General features: G+C 48.2%; 2 protein-coding genes across 3 annotated transcripts in view; one reads left to right on the forward strand and one right to left on the reverse strand.

Annotated features, from left to right (window-relative positions):
• LOC143987090 (uncharacterized) overlaps positions 1-20,374 on the reverse strand; it is a 175,249-nt gene that overhangs the window by 117,557 nt on the left and 37,318 nt on the right. The window lies entirely within an intron of this gene.
• LOC143990045 (uncharacterized) lies at positions 6,983-9,650 on the forward strand. The gene is made up of 2 exons (XM_077490274.1): positions 6,983-7,383; positions 7,709-9,650. Exons 1-2 carry the CDS (start codon positions 7,222-7,224, stop codon positions 9,614-9,616), a joined length of 2,070 nt encoding a protein of 689 aa, XP_077346400.1. The 5' UTR covers positions 6,983-7,221; the 3' UTR covers positions 9,617-9,650.

Below are 20,374 nucleotides of genomic sequence, written 5' to 3' on the forward strand. Positions count from 1 at the left end.
TAACACATGTTTTGCTATACACATGTTTATTCCCTTTGTGTATATTGGAACAAAACAAAAAAAGGAAAAGAGGCAAATTGGACATAATGTCACACAAAACTCCAAAAATGGGCTGGTCACAATTCTTGGCACCCTTTCAAAATTGTGGATAAATAAGATTGTTTCAAGCATGTGATGCTCCTTTAGGCTGGGTTCACATTGCAGCGATGCGGGAACGCCGCTAATCCGTGGCGGGTTCCCGCATCGCATACCTCCCGGCGGCAGTTCACACTGCCCTATGCGAACTGCTGGGAGTGTCAGTGAAATGTTAATGACACCCCCAGATCAGTTCGCATATCGCAGTGCGATCTGCAAACTTGGACAGGAATCGGATCGCATGGTGTGAACACCCATGCAATCCGATTCTGCTGCGGACCAAAAAAAGGGTCCTGTGCGAGTTTGGGCCGGGTGCGATGCAAATTCAGCCATACTATCTGTATGGCTGAACTCGCATCGCACAGAGATCGGATGTGATTTGCACTGCAGTGCGGTGCGAATCACATCCGATTCTCAGCACCGCAGCAGTGTGAACCCAGCCTAAAACTCACCTGGGGCAAGTAACAGGTGTGGGCAATATAAAAAAATAACACCTGAAAGCAGATAAAAAGGAGAGAAGCTCGAGTCGAGGAGTGCTCAACATTATCAAGAAGTTTGCAACCCATGGCACTCAAGCTAATCTCTCTGGGCATGGACGGAAGAGAAAATTGATGAATGGTGGCAACGCGGGATAGTCCGGATGGGGGATTCGGTTTGTGCTGGGAAATTGAATTTCCAGTTTTTTTGTCGCCGGCCGCTAGAGGTCCGCATCCAGCGGAGACAATGTCTCCGCGGGCCGCCATTTTTAAGAAGACCAGAAGCTGGTCTTCAATAGAGAACCTGTGGCACCGCCCACCCCCGCTGCAGTGTGTGTGAAGAGCAGTGGGCGCCACAGTTCAAAGTCAGCGTGGCAACGACGGCTGCCGCTTGAAGGCCAGGAGATGTAATGTCCTGTCGGGGAAGTCCGTGCAGTGAGTATGTGGGGGCCAGTCTGTGGATGCCGGGGCCAGTCTGTGGATGTGGGGGCCGCTCAGTCTGGATGTCAGAGGGGCACCAGATGTAAGGAGGGGCTCCGCTCAGAGCCGTACCTAGAGCATTTGGCACCCGGGGTGGATCCTATATCTGGCACCCCCCACCTTAAAATTTAAAAATACCCCACTGTGCCCCCTGCATACCTCTGCATCCTTCAATATCTTTTTGTCACTACTGTGTACCCCCCCTCTCCACAACTGCACCTCTGGACCCCTTTACATTACACATCACCCTGCACCTCTGGACCCCTTTACATTACACAGGACCTTGCACCTATGGATCTCTTTACATTACACAGCACCCTGCACCTCTGGACCCCTTTACATTACACAGCACCCTGAACCTCTGGACCCCTTTACATTACACAGCACCCTGAACCTCTGGACCCCTTTACATTACGCAGCACCCTGAACCTCTGGACCCCTTTACATTACGCAGCACCCTGCACCTCTGGACCGCTTTACATTACACAGCACCCTGCACTTCTGGACCCCTTTACATTACACAGCACCCTGCACCTCTGGACCCCTTTACATTACACAGCACCCTGCACCTCTGGACCCCTTTACATTACACAGGACCTTGCACCTAAGCACCTCTTTACATTACACAGCATCCTGCACCTCTGGACCCCTTTACATTACACACCCCTTGTACCTCTGGACCCCTTTACATAACACAGTGCCCCGAACCTCCTGACCCCTTTACATTACACAGCCCTTGTACCTCTGGTCCCCTTTACAATACACAGCTCCCTGCACCCCTGGACCACTTTACATTACACAGCACCCTGCACCTCTGCACCCCTTTACATTACACAGCCCCTCACAGCTCTGGACCCCCTGCATGTTACACAGACCCCCTACAGTGCAGACCTCCCTCCCTACCATACAGGCCCCCCCCACTACAGTACAGACTCCCCTACAGTGCAGAATCCTCCCCTACAGTACAGACCCCTCCCCCCTACAGTGCATACCCCCCTACACTGCATACCCCCCTACAGTGCCAAATCTTCCCCTACTGTACAGACCTCTCCCCCTATAGTGCAGACCCCCTATAGTACAGACCCCCCTACAGTGCAGGACCCCCCTACAGTACAGGACCCCTCCTACAGTGCAGGACTCCCCCCTACAGTGCAGGACTCCCCCTACAGTGCAGACCCCCCTACAGTGCAAGACTCCCCTACAGTGCAGAACCCCCCCACAGTGCATACCCCCTACAGTAAAGAACCCCCCTACAGTGCCAAATCTTCCCCTACTGTACAGACCCCTCCCCCTATAGTGCAGACCCCCCTACTGTGCAGGACCCCTCCTACTGTGCAGGACCCCCCCTACAGTGCAGAGCCCCCCTACAGTGCAGACCCCCCCACAGTGCACAGACCCCCCTACAGTGCACAGACCCCCCTACAGTGCACAGACCCCCCTACAGCGCTCAGACCCCCCTACAGCGCTCAGACCCCCCTACAGTAAAGAACCCCCTAACAATACAGCCCCCCCCACAGACCCATAATGTACCTGAACACACATGAAGAGCCCAAGTCAGTGACATTGCAGGGGGGAAGTGCGAGCAGCACCCAAGTGGAGTGACACCTGATGGCTCAGTGATCCGGGACCCGGCGTAAAAAATCCCCTTCTCTCTGTGGTCGCGTGACTCGCGTCGCACCGTTCTGATCAGTCTCGGCAGCGGCTGTCACTCACAGCCGAGCAGAGTGAAGCTGCCTCCCCCTCCTCCTTTACGTCTACACAGTGCTGTGCATGCAGGAAGGGGAGGCGGCTTCACTCTGCTCGGCTGTGAGTGACAGCCGCTGCCGAGACTGATCAGAATGGCGCGACTTGACCACAGAGAGAAGAGGATTGTTGCGCCGGCCACCGGGTCCTAGATCACTGAGCCGACAGGTGTCACTCCACTCGGGTGCTGCTCGCACCTCCCCCCTGCAATGCCGCCCACTGCCAGTGCCTCGGGCTCTCTCTGTGTGGGCTGCGAACCCACGGCGCTGTCTCCTCTTCAGTTGCGGAGGGGGAGGACGCCGGCCTGACACCCCCCCCAATGTGTGGCACCCGGGGCGGCCCGCCCCCGCCCCCCACTTAGTTCGCCACTGGCTCCGCTGATGGACACAGATGTGAGGAAGGTACCTCTGATGGGGCACCTGATGTAAGGACAGACTCCGCTTGGGACACCTGATGGCATCTGGTGGCAGTCAACGTAGCTAGTGACGCGCTCATATATATATATTTAGGATTTAGCAGAATGACGACATTGAATTGAGAGGAAGCATCATTACAAAACAAGGACTACTAAACAGGCAGCATACATAATAAACCACAATGGGCTCCCCCTGTAGAAGATCAGTGGTCTTTGGCACCGAGATCTCAGCCCAGTGAGATATCACATTAGGATTGGTATCTCTTGGTAGAAATCATGACATTTGGGGGGTGAGTAGCTGTTAGGGAAGTTATGTGGGCTTTTTAAAGCACTTTACGGTACACTTGTTCTGGCACAAAAAAGCCAGGAGCTGAGAATGAACTCCCGGGGGGAGGGGTGTCTATGTATATATAGAAGTTATAAATGCACAATAAGAAAATATATTTTAATGTCTAAAGATTTGTATGTTTATAAAACAGAAAGAATTAAAACATTTTTTTCTCTCTCCAGGAGAATATGATCCATCATCTCCCAGTGTCACCACCCCCACCTTGGAGGGGGAGGACAACCCACTGGTTCCATCCACCAGTGACAGAGAGCCAACAACACCGGCTATGACTGTGGAAGACCAACCAAGTGCAGTCTCCCCATCTACCATTGAGGGTGAGCAAACTGCACTGGTGCTATCCACCAATGACAACGAGGCAACTCTGGCTATGACTGTGGAGGACCAACCAAGTGAAGTCTCCCCATCTACCATCGAGGGTGAGCAAACTGCACTGGTGCTATCCACCAATGACAACGAGGCAACTCTGGCTATGACTGTGGAGGACCAACCAAGTGCAGTCTCCCCATCTACCATCGAGGGTGAGCAAACTGCACTGGTTCTATCCACCAATGACAACGAGGCAACTCTGGCTATGACTGTGGAGGACCAACCAAGGGCAGTCTCCCCATCTACCATTGAGGGTGAGCAAACTGCACTGGTTTCATCCACCAATGACAACGAGGCAACTCTGGCTATGACTGTGGAGGACCAACCAAGTGCAGTCTCCCCATCTACCATCGAGGGTGAGCAAACTGCACTGGTTCTATCCACCAATGACAACGAGGCAACTCTGGCTATGACTGTGGAGGACCAACCAAGTGCAGTCTCCCCATCTACCATCGAGGGTGAGCAAACTGCACTGGTTTCAGCCAACAGTGACAATGAGGCAACTCTGGCTATAACTGTGGAGGACCAACCAAGTGCAGTCTCCCCATCTACCATTGAGGGTGAGCAAATTGCACTGGTTCCATCCACCAGTGAGATTAAACTGGATACAGTTAATGAGAACCAGCAAAATTCACTCACTCCTTCTAATGGTGAGGTTGAAAACAAATTTTGGGCTTCATTTGCCAACTTTATGAAGCAACAACAACCTCCAAAGTGCAAAATAAGTGAGTCATCACCTCTGGTCCCTTCATATCTTGGAGACAAAATGTCTGTGTGGAGTTCACTTTCATCCATCCCCACCATGAACAAGAAGACATCTGAACTGGTCCCATCCTGCAGTATCAGGAAACTATATGCTGAAACCTTCACCTTCCATGAGGAACTTGGAGAAGGGAGCTTTGGGAAAGTGGTGTTGGCCACCCATCCAGCCACTAACCAAAAGCTGGCGGTAAAGTTCATCTCAAAGAGAAAACTACTGAGATGTGGACCCTGGATGGCACTCACAGAAAGATGGATTCTGGAAGAAGGCAGAGAGTGCCCATACATCACCCATATTTATGGATCTTTCCAAACAAACGTAAGTCTTTTAATCTCCCAATTTCTTCTTCTCTTTCCTGTATTGCGCTCCACTATTGATCCAGACTCCCTACAATAGTTATGCAAATGGTGACTTTTTTTGGTAGTCAAAACTTACACATGGCAAAGCATCCCCCTGCCCCATGAGATGACAGTGTTCAGACCCGTCATCTAGTCCTTCAGGCACTAAGTGCTGAATTGGAGGAGGCAGAAGAAAGCTTAACTTGTGTCCCACATCAGGTTCTTCTGAGGGCTCTGGCTATTGATCAGGACAATGCAGTAAAGGTGAAAGAAGAAGTCTCTAGAGTGCTTCCTACAAGGCTGGAGCTTAGTGACATAAACTGTACAGAGTAGAGGCTTTCCTTCAAGAAACCACATACTGAGAGGCCGCCATTACTGACTTCAGACATTACTAGTTGCCTGGCTATCTCTGGCCTTAAAACTTTGAGTCACTGAGTCAGAACACGTCTACAACTGGCAAGGCAGGATAAATCAGGATTCCTGATCGACATACATCTTTCAGGATGGGAAGCCAAAATATAGAAGTCATTGGGCCACCATAACAACTTGACAAAACTAGTATTGTGGTAAAGGTCTTCCAGCAATGGCGGTCTAATATTCTTCTCTGTCTGGGTTTCCTGAGTTCCTCCCCAGGAAGCATTTAGTAAAGATGCCACACTGCACTCTCTGCTGGTGTGCGTGTCTTCATATATCCCTTCACAAAGTGAAAACTTCAATGTCTATAACGTAACCTGTTTTTCCTATTTTCACAGAACCATCTGGCCTTTGTTATGGAGTTTCTGTGCGGAGGAGATCTCTCCGACCTGATAAGAAATTCAGCTCCACTTCCTCTGGACACCTTAAGGTAAGTTTGTCAGGGTCACTTTGGAGTCGGGGGAGGCTGACCACTGAGAACAGGCAGTGACCTATCCAGGCCCCTCCAGCTGATCCCATCCATCTATACCCCTATGTACTATAGGGAGAACTCACTTTATCTTTACCATTAACTGGTGTGTGATGATTTTTGATGCTAATCCATGTATTTCTCTCTCCATCAGAAACCTAACAGCGGAAATTATTTGCGGCCTGCAATTCCTGCATGACAAAGAGATCGTTCACAGAGATCTCAAGCCAGAAAATATCCTGTTAGACAACGCTGGCCATGCCAGAGTTGCGGATTTTGGCTTGTCAGCGAAGGGAGTCACCCAGGCTAAGAGAAGTAACGAACATACAGGGACACCAATCTACATGGCTCCAGAAGTAAGTATGCTCCCAATATCAGATTTAATTAGAACATTTATCAAGATATACCCATTATTATGGTTGGATATGGAGAAGAGATAAAGGGGTGCTCCACTTCCACTAAATAGAGAATGTCTCCACTGGTGACCCGGTTGCTTTTAATGGGTTTCCAGGCTAGAACCATATCCCCAACAAAAGCTGGGAAGTTCTGAGTCATGGAGCAGTGTTGGGGCTTCTTTGTAGGGGACATTGAGGCCGAGGGTAGATGGATTCATCTGCCTGGCCCATTTCACACATATGAATGGGGTAAAACCTCCAGTAACTGCTCACCCACTGTTTCCCTTCTCCTCTTTAACATGGGGAGCGCTTGTGAAAATTGAGCTATTGGGGTCAGTATACCTTCATCCACCTACTTTAATTGGGGCAATTAAAGGGCACCTCTAGGCAAAGCCCCAGAGTGTTTAATCCCTTTCTATTTTATCCGACACGTAAAAAAAAAAAAGGGGTTTTGACTATACATCCTGTTTAAGCCCCACCTCCAATATTCGCAAGCTCCACTTCAGTTTGATGCCGTTTCACTGCAATTTTAGTCATGCATGAGCTTTATACATCACATATGTCGCTATGTTGTCATCTCTGTCCTCTGCTTGGTCTGACAATGTGCTCATCCCTCTTTCTCTTATGTTTCTACAGGTCTTGCAAAAAATGTATTATTTCAGTATGGTTGACTATTTCTCCCTTGGAGTCATAGTATACGAGATGGCGTTTGGGAAACATCCCTTCTACACCACGGAGGACTGGGAAGAAATAAAGACGAATATTCTTGAAATGGAGCCAGATTATGAGGAGGGTATGGACCCTGACCTCCATAACCTCTTAGTTAAGGTAAGTTACAGAGAGCCTTAAGCTCCTCTATTGCTCAGATATTGTTATTGGTCATGCAGCATCTCATTATATTTCATTCTTCATTACAGCTTCTGTGGAAAGACCAAGAGGAACGAAACCATCTAGTCAGTGACATCAGGAACAATCCGTTCTTCAAGACCATCGACTGGGCAGAGTTAGAGCGAAAAAAAGCAATGCCACCTAAATCCGAACCAGTAAGTATACAGATAATAGAGTCCAAAGACATTGGACGGGGAGGGGAGATTTTCAGCAGCAGGCTCCTCACCATCTAAGACATTTGTTTTAAACAGACTTTTCAGACCTGTCTATGAATTCGTGATCACTATATAATCATACAGTAGGGTCTGAATGATTTCTGTTCATTATTGGAGTTAATTATTGTGTATGTTATCTGACCACTAGAGGGAGCTAGGGTGGAAGGAGCCTACTTGGTGAAATCTGCTGCACTTTGGGTGTGGGGTTTGTTACCACTCTCTGTATCAATTAGAAGCAGTAATGAATGTCTTTTTCTCTGTCTAGATTTGTGAGGAACCATCAAATAACAGCATGCCCTTGAATGAGTATATCAACTACCTGGCCTGGGAGGCTCCAATATCACGATATGAGCAGGAGTATTTCACAGGCTTTTCATACATGAGCGACAGTCTGAAGATGTCACCAATGGACTTATTTTCACATCCACCATTATCGCCAGAGAAGAAGCCTAATTTTGCTGACTGTAGTGATGACAGTGAGTGTCAGAAGGAGGAACCAATGGACAGGTCTCCAATATTACCACTGAACATCCATGGACCAGTATCAAATCCAATGGAGAACCATTATAAGGCGGCTCTTCAACAATTGGCAGAGCAAATGGTCTTTCTTCAGCCATCACCAGCAGTCAGACAGGAGAATCTCTTCACACCCTGGCCAATGGATTATGAGGAGGCTCATATGAACCTAAAAGAGCCAGGGGAGCAGAATGATATCGATGACTTTGGCTACCAGATTCAGCAGCCACCACAGGAATTCTTCCCAGCGGCATACTGCCAGGAGAATGTGTTTACACCGTTGCCGATGTACCATGAAGAGGCTCATAACAATGTCATAGAGCCAGGGGAGCAGAATTATATTGATGACTTTGGCTACCAGATTCAGCAGCCACCACAGGACTTCTTCCCAGCGGCATACTGCCAGGAGAATGTGTTTACACCATGGCCGATGCACCATGAAGAGGCTCATAACAATGTCATAGAGCCAGGGGAGCAGAATTACATCGATGACTTTGGCTACCAGATTCAGCAGCCACCACAGGACTTCTTCCCAGCAGCATACTGCCAGGAGAATGTGTTTACACCGTGGCCGATGTACCATGAAGAGGCTCATAACAATGTCTTAGAGCCAGGGGAGCAGAATTACATTGATGGCTTTGGCTACCAGATTCAGCAGCCACCACAGGACTTCTTCCCAGCGGCATACTGCCAGGAGAATGTGTTTACACCGTGGCCGATGTACCATGAAGAGGCTCATAACAATGTCATAGAGCCAGGGGAGCAGAATTACATCGATGACTTTGGCTACCAGATTCAGCAGCCACCACAGGACTTCTTCCCAGCAGCATACTGCCAGGAGAATGTGTTTACACCGTGGCCGATGTACCATGAAGAGGCTCATAACAATGTCATAGAGCCAGGGGAGCAGAATTACATCGATGACTTTGGCTACCAGATTCAGCAGCCACCACAGGACTTCTTCCCAGCAGCATACTGCCAGGAGAATGTGTTTACACCGTGGCCGATGTACCATGAAGAGGCTCATAACAATGTCATAGAGCCAGGGGAGCAGAAGTACATCAATGACTTTGGGTACCAGATTCAGCAGCCACCACAGAACTTCTTCCCAACGGCATACTGCCAGGAGAATGTGTTTACACCGTGGCCGATGTACCATGAAGAGGCTCATACCAATGTCATAGAGCCAGGGGAGCAGAATTACATCGATGACTTTGGCTACCAGATTCAGCAGCCACCGCAGGACTTCTTCCCAGCAGCATACTGCCAGGAGAATGTGTTTACACCGTGGCCGATGTACCATGAAGAGGCTCATAACAATGTCATAGAGCAAGGGGAGCAGAATTACATTGATGACTTTGGCTACCAGATTCAGCAGCCACCACAGGTCTTCTTCCCAGCAGCATACTGCCAGGAGAATGTGTTTACACCGTGGCCGATGTACCATGAAGAGGCTCATAACAATGTCATAGAGCCAGGGGAGCAGAATTACATCAATGACTTTGGGTACCAGATTCAGCAGCCACCACAGAACTTCTTCCCAACGGCATACTGCCAGGAGAATGTGTTTACACCGTGGCCGATGTACCATGAAGAGGCTCATAACAATGTCATAGAGCCAGGGGCAGAGGCGGCTCTAGGCTTTGTGAGGCCTTAGGCAAAATTTAGACACGAGGCCCCACTCACGCCCATAATGGATAAAAAAAAATTCAAAGAGAGGGGGAGGAAGAGGGAGGGAGGGGGAGAGGAAGAGAGAGAGAGGGGGAGGGGAAGAGAGAGAGAGGGGGAGGGGAAGAGAGGGAGGAGAGAGAGAAGGGGGAAGGGAGAGAGAGAAGGGGGAAGGGAGAGAGGGGGGGAAGGGAGAGAGAGGGGGGAAGGGAGAGAGAGAAGGGGGAAGGAAGAGAGAGAGAGGGGGGAAGGGAGAGAGGGGGGAGGGGGGAAGGCGGGAGAGAGGGGGGAGGAAGAGAGAGAGAGGGGGAGCGGGAGAGAGAGAGGGGAGGAAGAGAGAGAGAGGGGGAGTGGGAGAGAGAGAGGGGAGAGAGGGGGAGAGAGGGGAGAGAGGGGGGGAGGGGGGAGGGGGAGAGAGGGGGGAGGGAGGAAGGTGGAGAGAGAGATCTCTAGCCCCGTTCCTGTCTGCAGCCCCTCCTGTGTACCATGTCCCAGTCTGCAGTGCCTGTCTATGGGAAGCTGTGTGTGATGCTCGGTACTTTACCTTCCATGCCAGCAGGGTGTTCATGACGGCCAGCAGCAGGCAGGGTCCATTCTCAGTCTGGGTGGGGACAGTGTCCTGCTCCTTCCAGAGGATCTGGTTGCTGTGAGATGGAGTGTGCGTTTTCTTATATTCGGTGTGCGTTTAATATATTCGGTGTGCGTTTATTATATTTGTTTTTCTTATATTCGGGCAGCACAGTGGTGTAGTGGGTAGCACTTTCGCCTAGCAGTAAAAAGCGTCACTGGTTCAAATCCCAACCATGACACTACCTGCTCAGAGTTTGCATGTTCTCCCTGTGCCTGCGTGGGTTTCCTCCGGGTACTCCGGTTTCCTCCCACACTCCAAAGACATGCTGGTAGGTTAATTGGCTTCTGTCCAAGAAATTGGTGATATCCTTGAAATCCTTGATGGTAGGGACTGATGTGAGTGTGTACTCACTCAGGATGGACTGGTGTCTTTATTCAACCTTACTAACTATGTAACTATGAGAGCCCATCACCAGAAACACTGATCCCTGAAAGCTGTGAAGTGAATATACCAAGCACACCAGAAGAAATGTTTGACCAAAGCAAACCTGTGCAGGAGTCAGAACAAGAGGTGGAACTCATATCGCCTAACTCAAGTTCCCCACCAGATCTGGTGCATGCAATTGCCAAGATGGCTGCCTCAACTGCTAACTGCTTTGTGTCTCCAGGGAGAAATCTGCTGTGTAAATTGGAATAAAATGTAAACCAAAAGTAATGCGTTTGTGTATGGATTTTGTTAAGCACTTTTGAATAATATATATTTTTTGTAAAATGATAGGATTATTTTGTATTCTCATTTACAGCCAGGAGGTGGAGCACTCAGCTCCTTTTCAAGTATTTTCTAGGCTATCCTAAGCAACTTGGCTGAAAAAAAGCCTGCTGTTTACTATATAGCTCAATAGCTCTCTCTGACCCTCCCTGTAACCACAATACCATCCCTCCCTATATCCCCAAGAATAACCGCCCCTGTAACTCCAATACTATCCCTCCCTATATCCCCAATACTATCCCTCCCTATATCCCCAAGAATAACTCTCCCATTAACCCCAATACTATACCTTCCTATATCCCCAAGAACATCCTTCACTGTAACCCCAGTAATAACCCTCCCTGTAACCCCAATACTAACCCTCCCTATTTCCCCTATAATAACCCTCCCTGTAACCCGAACACTAACCCTCCCTATATCCCCAAGAATAACCCTCCCTGTAACCCCAATACTATCCCTCCTTATATCCCCAACAATAACCCCCCCGTAACCCCAAAACGAACCCTCCCTATATCCCCAAGAATAACCTTCCCTGTAACCCTAATACAAACCCTCCCTATACCCCTAAGAATAACTCTCCCTGTAACCCCAATACTAACCCTCCCTATATCCTCAAGAATAACCCTCCTTGTAAACCCAATTCTAACCCTCCCTATATCCACAAGAATACCCCCCCTGTATCCCCAATACTAACCCTCCCTATATCCCCAAGAATAACCCTCCCTGTAACCCCAATACTATCCCTTCCTATATCCCCAAGAATAACCCTCCCTGTAACCCCAATACTAATCCCCCCTATAGCCCCAAGAGTAACCCTCCCTGTAACTGAACCCAGTAAATCTAGTGAGAAGGGGGGGTTGAGCCCCGAGTTCGCCTTTAAAAAGCTGGTCTGTAATGTCGGCATCTATAATGCCTCAGGAGCCCTAAAACACACCAATGGTCACATCATGAAGTGGAAGTTCTCCATGCTTGAAAAGAACTGTTTGGCGGCTCAAACTGTCTCATCTCTATATGGAGGATCCCATCCCAGCACAGTGTTCTCTTCTGCCTCTGGCTCCCCAGGTATAAAATACACAATCTACTTCATCTTGTCTTCCTAGATAGTCCTGTTCCTCTCTCTCCACCTCTGTCCAATCACACATACATTATATTACCAAAAGTATTGGGACACACAAACTTTCCAACCGGGCCATAGCTGAATGATGGCTACAGTGTGGTTGGATAATTCTGGGAGGTGCACAATGATGTCCCCCCAGAATCACGATCCCCACACACACCCTGGGGCGCACACACAGGAGTGTCCATGCTCGCCGTGTACTCGGGGCCCAGCGTATCACAAATCGGGGTAAAGGGCTGCTGGGATTGGCCCTTTACCCCGATCCATGACGCTACGGGTCCCTAGTACCCGCCCCTTTGCCATGTGATCACTCCGTCCAGCAGATCCAGAGCGATCACTGTCCATGAACCGGCGTCCTGTCCGGTTCTCTCCTCTCCTCACACTGATCGTGTGAGCAGAGGAGGGAGAAGCTGCAACTTGAGGCTGCTTGCTTTTTTTGCATGTATTCCAAGTGCCCATCTGTGCTCCAGCAGTGCAACATCAGAGCCCATCAGTGCCATATCAGTAACCAGCTGTGCCACATCAGTACCCAGCCATGCCACATTTGTGCCCAGCCGTGCGCTACAGTGCCCCAGCAGTGCAGATCTGTGCCTCAGCAGTGCCACACCTGTGCCAAAGCAGTGCCATATCAGTACCCAGCCATGCCACATTTGTGCCAGGCAATGCTCTACAGTGCACATCTGTACCCATCAGTGCACATATGTGCCCCAGCAGTGTCACACCAGTACCCAACAGTGCCCCAACTGTGCCCAGCACTGCCCCAGCAGTGTCCCATCTGTACCCAGCAGTGCCCTACAGTGCTACATTAGTGCCACATCTGTGCTCTATAGTGCCTCATCAGTGTTAATACAGTGCCCATCAGTAAGTGGACCCTCATCAGCACCCATCAGTGTAGTAAAAATGTGTAAAAAAATGTGTTTTCATTTTCTTTCCACAATTTTTCCGAAAAATTGTGGGGAAAAAAATGACATGTTCAAAAGACTCATTATGCCTCATAGAATATAAGTTGGTGTTTCTTTCCAAAATGGGGTCATTTTGTGGGCGTTTCCATTGTCCTGATGCTCCAGGGCCTTCAAACGTGTGATAGTGTCAGGAAAGGGTCCGTCCGCTGGTAAGATCCATCATTTGGCATGCAGTACTGAGGTCCACCAGCAGGTGTCTCCTGGCAGTTTGTAACTGTCAGGAGAGACTTTCCCTGCTGGTGTTATGTTACCATTGGGCCACAGTACTAGCGTCCACCAGCGGATGGATCCTGGCAGTAGGGAGCAGGCAACACTTTCTTCACTCAAGTGTTACTGGAAGACAATTAATGCAGTCTTATAAATACCCGGCAAGCCCACACATGCTTGTCTTGGTATCTTTCTCCCTGGAGCCTGACCCCATCCTGGACCTGGCCCTCCTGTTTGCCTTGGATCCCTGCTGTACAGCCCATCCATCCATCTATCTATCTGTCCTCGCCCTGTGCTGTTGGTTCCCCATCTGCTGACCCCCCTGTGTATTACCTCGGCCTGGCTTTTGTTACAATTCTGGTATTCCCCACTATTTGTATATATCATTGTTGTTTGTGGTTTTGGGTTGGTTGTGCACTATTATATTCACTTACTTTTCACCTATGTAAATAAACACCATTATTTTTCACTTACATGTGTTTCTGGTTTCCTCTGTGCAGTTCACACAGTCTGGTCTACTAATTCTCTGATAGTATACCAAGGCCATCCCTGACCAGAAGTGGCTACACAGAGGAACCATCTTGGTTCAGGTTGCTTTGCTGAAATGAATTTAGAGGTGATTCGTTATTATGCTTTGCTGGTGTCTGAGAGTAGTGACTATCTCCGCCGGACACTGAAAGATTCGTTTAGCTCACTCCTGGGTTGATCAGGGCTGTATGCTGTTTGGGGATGTTCAGCCATTAATTCAAATCTGCGCAGAGCTGGCCCTCAGGGCTGTCTTTAATATTGATTGGACCCTGGGCAAAACTTTTCTTGGGGGGGGCCCCCCATGCAGTTTTGCTCTCCACCTGCTCTGAGACATACAATAAATAGCAGTTAGACTCAATCAGTTTACTGAATCAGATCAGGCAGCTATAGCGATTGGTTGCCAGAGGTTACAGTGTATCATTACCACTCACTGACTGGTTGCTAGAGGTTACAGCACATGATTTCTGCTTGTTTATTGGTTGCTAGAGATAACTGTGGATATGACCTCAGAGGGGCATGATATACATATCAATGCTGTCGGCTGCCCCTATTTACATATGAATGCTGGTAATTTACATGTAAACACAGGGTCTGCAGATGAGTCATCTTTACAAACAATAGGGCAGAGCTGGGCAGCATTAGTAGCAACACTTCACACTGAGATATTGGGACACAGCACAGGACTAAAACCCTCAAAGGACGAGGGAATTTAAACCAGGATATTTGTCAAGTATGAGGCAGCTGCTTTGGGCCCCACAACAATGACAGGGCCCAGGTGCCCCTTTTGCCCTGCCTTAAAAAACGGCCCTGCTGGCCCTGCATCCCAGGGGGGCCATGATGATTTTTCTCCCCCTTTCAGTATTAATCAGGTCACATCACTGGTATGGCTTCTGGAAGATGATTCCCCTTACTTTTTTGAGCATTACACAGCCTGTTCCCAACAGATAATAGAATGTGTTGATTCTGTACAATTCCTTGTCAGACAGGCAGTATGTAACCCACAGTTTGTACAACTACTACTTTTAGCATGGTCTGGTATTTTGCAATCAGCCACAGCCAGCCCACAACAAACCATCTCTGCTACCAAAGACCTGCCTGCCCAAGAGCCTCTTCCACCATCACCTATGGCAACCTCAGTTTCAGCCCAATATACTCTACTCCCCACCAAATATCAATACTCTGTTTCTTCCTGTTGCACATACCCTGCCTTTAATCCAACTGCCTCTTTCCCGTTGCCTACTATCCCTCAAGAACTTCCCCTAGCTACTGTTACCTCTTCCTTGCCATATTCCAGCCCTTCTCTCCAGTCTGCTTCATCCCCCTACCTATAGATCTGCAGCTACCTACAGGTCTTCAGTAGCTAAATCTAAAGAGACGGAAGTTCTTTCCTACCCATTTGATCCTGCCAGTAACGCAACCTGCCTCCACACCAACCAACCTGCTCCAGTCTGCCTGCATGCCAGCTGAACCTGATCACCCACCCGATTCTGCCAAACATCTGCCTGCTATCCAGCCAGTGTCTCCGCCTGAACTTCCTATGCTCCAGTCTGATGTGCCTGACGTCCCAGTGCCCGCTGTCCAGCCTGACATCCCAGTGCCCGCTGTCCAGCCTGATGTCCTGCTCCCGTCCTTCCAGTCTGATGCCTTCCAATCTGATGCACCTGACGTGTCACTGCCTGCCTTCCAGCCTGACGTGCCGCTGCCTGCCTTCCGGTCTGATGCGCCAGTTTCCCGGTCCGATGTGTGCCTGTGCCCGCTGCCCAGGCTGATGTGCCTGTTGCCCTGTTCAAGGTGACTGCTGCCCAGTCCAACAACCCGGACCCTGCCGATGACCTGGAGCCCTCTGTCTACCTAGATGCCCTGCCTGAAGAGCCTGTTGCACAGCCTGATATACCCCCCCATCCAGTGTTCTGTTTGACGCCATAGACTATGGACAATTTCATCCAATTGGAGCGTCCAGAGGCCGCTCCTTTGAGGGGGGTACTGTCAGGAAAGGGTCTGTCCGCTGGTAAGATCCATCATTTAGCATGCAGTACTGAGGTCCACCAGCAGGTGTCTCCTGGCAGTTTGTAACTGTCAGGAGAGACTTTCCCTGCTGGTGTTATGTCACCATTGGGCCGCAGTACTAGCGTCCACCAGCGGATGGATCCTGGCAGTAAGGAGCAGGCAACACTTCCTGCACTCAGGTGTTACTTGAGGACAAATAATGCAGTCTTATAAATACCCAGCAAGCCCACACATGCTTGCCTTGATATCTTTCTCCCTGGATTCTGACCTTGAGCCTGTATCTGACCCCATCCTGGACCTGTCCCTCCTGTTTGCCTTGGATCCCTGCTCTACAGCCCATCATCCATCTTTCCTCGCCCTGTCCCATTGGTTCCCCATCATTACCCATCTGCTGACCCCCCTGTGTATGACCTCGGCCTGGCTTTTGTTACAATTCTGGTATTCCCCAATATTTGTATATATCATTGTTTGTGGTTTTTGGGTTGGTTGTGCACTATTATATTCACTTACTTTTCACTTGTGTAAATAAACACCATTATTTTTCACTTGCATGTGTTTCTGGTTTCCTCTGTGGAGTCCACACAGTCTGGTCTACTAATTCTCTGACAGATAGGTTGTCAGGAAATTGGGTGTGTAATTTATGTCCCTAGAACATCTGAAGGTGCTCCCTGTATGTTGGGCCTCTGTATGTGGCCAGGATTAGGGATGAGCTTCGAGTCGAACTCGTGTTCGACACGAACATTGCCTGTTCGGAACGGCAAACAATTTGGGGTGTTCACAGCAAATTCAAAAAGCCATGGAACACCCTGTAAAAGTCTACGGGAGAAATCTAAAGTGCTAATTTTAAAGGCTTATATGCAAGTTATTGTCATAAAAAGGGTTTGGAGCCCTGGGTCCTGCCCCAGGGGACATGTATCAATGCAAACTTTTAAAAACTGCAGTTTTTTTGGGAGCAGTGATTTTAATAATGCTTAAAGTGAAACAATAAAAGTGTAATATTCTTTTAAATTTCATACGGGGGTGTCTATAGTATGCCTGTAAAGGGGCGCATGTTTCCCGTGATTAGAACTGTCCCTGCACAAAGTGTCATTTCTGCAGGAAAAAAAAGTCATTTAAAAGCACTTGTGGCTATAATGAATTGTCGGCTCCCCGTAATACATAGAACAGTCATTGATTTAAAAACAAAAACAAACAAACGTGGGGTCCCCCCCCCAATTCAATTACCAGACCTTCAGGTCTGGTATGGCTATTAAGGGGAACTCCACGCCAAATAAAAAAAAAAATGGCGTGGAGTCCCCCCCTGCTGTGGAACAGAGATGACAGTTGCTCTTTAAATATTATGATTTAAAAGCGAGTTGCTTTAAATAAAATACACCCTGCGGTTAGGTGTGCTGAAATGCAAGGAAGATGTTGATAAGTGGGGGAGAGCAGAGTGAAAGACAGAAAAAGTCAGTGTGCTGGATGGGAATGGTGCGGTTACCTGTACAGTTAGGCCGAGCACACACGGATCAAAATTCAGTGGGTTCAACAGCTATGTATGTAGCTTCCCCTGTTGGACACAAGCTAATCATTAGATTGGCTTCTGCTGCCTATTTCCTGATATCAGCATACAATGTGGATGTAGAAAACTTGATTTTTTTTTTCATTCAGGTTGCTGGCTGAAGGAATAAAAAAAACTCATAGTTGCCAACTGTCCCGAATTTCCCGGGACATTCCCGGGATTAGGACATTTGTCCCGGGAAATTGAATTTCCCGTTTTTTTGCCGCGGCCGGCGGAGACAATGTCTTCCGCCGGCCGCCATTTTTAAAAAGACCAGAAGCTGGTCTTCAATAGAGAACCTGTGGCGCCGCCCACCCCCCGCTGCCAGGGTGTGTGAAGAGCAGTGAGCGGCGCCACAGTTCAAAGTCAGGCCAGGAGATGTAATGTCCTGTCGGGGGAGTCCGTGCAGTGAGTATGTGGGGGCCAGTCTGTGGATGTGGGGGCCGGTCAGTCTGGATGTCAGAGGGGCACCAGATGTAAGGAGGGGCTCCGCTGATGGACACAGATGTGAGGAAGGTACCTCTGATGGGGCACCTGATGTAAGGACAGACTCCGCTTGGGACACCTGATGGCAGGCAACGTGGCTAGTGCCGCGCTAATGGCTCCCACTGATTCTGCATTATGGTGAGTTGAATGATTTCATTTCATATTACAATGTAATAATAGAAATAATGCGCTTCAATCATCCTGACACCATAACAATCATGGCGCCGGGATGATTGAAGCGCTAACACCAGGTATTTGGAGTATCTTTATCTGCTGATTGTCAAACTCTGGCAAACACATATTGCTATTGTGGTACAGGATCGGGGGGGGGGGGCTGCTGTCTCCCTTTTCTCTCCCCCGGAATCTCAGACTCTAACCACACCCCTTTGAGCCACGCCCACATGTAAGCAATGCCCATATTTTGCTGCCGCTTTTTTTGCCTTTTTATATGCCACACCTATAACCGCATGCCCCGCCCCCTAATTATAATACAACTCTGCCTACTGCCAAAAAAGTGTCCCGATATTATTATTATTTTTTTTTTTTTTACAATGTTGGCAACTATGCCAGGAGGACCCCACTGCTGACAGAGACATAGAAAAGCAAGACTACAGTTTGCCAAAATGTACTTGAGTAAGCCAAAATCCTTCTGGGAAAACGTCTTGTGAACAGATGAGACCAAGATGGAGCTCTTTGGTAAAGCACATCATTCTACTGTTTACCAAAAAACGGAATGAGGCCTACAAAGAAAACAGTACTTACAGTGAAATATGGTGGAGGTTCAATGATATTTTGGGTTTGTTTTGCTGCCTCTAGCACTGGGTGCCTTGAATGTGTGCAAGGCATCATGAAATCTGAGGACTACCAAAGGATTTTGGGTCGCACTGTAGAGCCCAGTGTCAGAAATCTGGGTTTGTGTCCGAGATCTTGGGTCTTCCAGCAGGACAATGACCCCAAACATACGTCAAAAAGCACCCGGAAATGGATGGCAACAAAGCGCTGGAGAGTTCTATGGTAGCCAGCAATGAGTCCAGATCTAAATCCCATTGAACACCTGTGGAGAGATCTTAAAATTGCTGTTGGGGAAAAGGCTCCAGTCCAATAAAAGAGACCCGGAGCAGTTTGCAAAGGAAGAGTAGTCCAAAATTCTGGGTGAGAGGTGTAAGAAGCTTATTGATAGTTATAGGAAGCGACCGATTTTTAGTTATTTTTTCCAAAGGTTGTGCAACCAAATATTAAGTTAAGGGTGCCAAGAATTTTGACCAGCCCTTTTTTGGAGTTTTGTGTGACATTATGTCCAATTTGCTTTTTTTCCTTCCTTTTTTTTTTTGTTTTGTTCCAATACACACAAAGGGAATAAACATGTGTATAGCAAAACATGTGTTACTGCAATACTTTTCTGTGAGAAATACTTGATTTTCTTGAAAAATTTCTGGGGTGGGTGCCAACAATTTCTGCCATGACTGTGTATGTATGTGTGTTTTATATATATATATATATATATATATATATATATATATATATATATATATATATATATACACACATGTGATCTGACTGGGGGGGGGGGGTGGGGTGCTGGATACTCATCCTCCCCCACCAATCGTCAGGCAGGGAGACAGAACTGCAATTTGCATATATAAACAAGGCAGATTGCAGTCCTAACAAGGAGGGGAGGGATGGAGTTTGCGTCCCTGCAAAGCAGGGGATAAAATCCACTACCTCCCCTATTAAAAGTTCCTCACACAGTACACCTAAACACTAGCTAGGCACACAATTAACCCTTTGATGTTAATCCCTTCCTAGCCAGTGTCATTAGTACAGTGACAGTGCATATTTTTAGCACTGTATTAGGGTCACTGATTCCCTAAAAGCGTCAGTTAGTTTCCCAACTGTTTGCTGAAATATCCTAGTCCCACTATAAGTCACTGACTGCCACCATTACTAGAATATTAATAAATTATATACACACACACACACGTGTGTGTATATATAAATATATATATGTATGTATACATACACATATATATAATGCATGATCTGGCACGCAGTTGCCGCCCTGTAGCAGTAAAACTGCTAATAGGGTGTTTCAGAAGCGTTTACCAGGCTGGCTAAGTTCACATGTATGTGTGTCAGGAATGTGTGCAAAATTGATTGCTTTTCTGACATGCATAGAAACCCACTGCCATTAACAGATGCACAGCAGCACTATTGTTAATGGCATCCCCACACATCTGCAAATGCACATGCCAAGCCGCATGGTGCTGCAGTCAGAGACCTCTTTTCCACATTTCTCAAATGTAGGGCAGCCCATTGAAAAGAATGGGATGCCCTACACACAAGCCTCGGGAATGTGCAAAACAGGGAAACACGTCCATGTTTTGCACATTCCCAAGGGTTGTTTGTAGGGCATGGTTACACCTGTATGTGTGAACCAGTTACTAGATGCCTGCATTAGTCTTTTTTTTTTTTTTTGTTTAAGTAGAATTAAAGGCAAAAAAAATCTTTTTTCATTTTGAATGAAATAAGGGAGGGTTATAACCCCTCTGGTGCATCTTTGC

This window comes from Lithobates pipiens, unplaced genomic scaffold (assembly GCF_037356315.1).
Source record: "Lithobates pipiens isolate NorthernLeopardFrog02 unplaced genomic scaffold, aLitPip1_a1.2 Scaffold_18, whole genome shotgun sequence".
Taxonomy (NCBI): domain Eukaryota; kingdom Metazoa; phylum Chordata; class Amphibia; order Anura; family Ranidae; genus Lithobates; species Lithobates pipiens.

Coding starts and splice junctions, on each gene's coding strand:
- LOC143990045 (XM_077490274.1), top strand. CDS start 7,222: ATGCAGCATCTCATTATATTTCATTCTTCATTACAGCTTCTGTGGAAA. Junction 7,384..7,708: donor TGCCACCTAAATCCGAACCA/GTAAGTATACAG, acceptor TTCTCTGTCTAG/ATTTGTGAGGAACCATCAAA.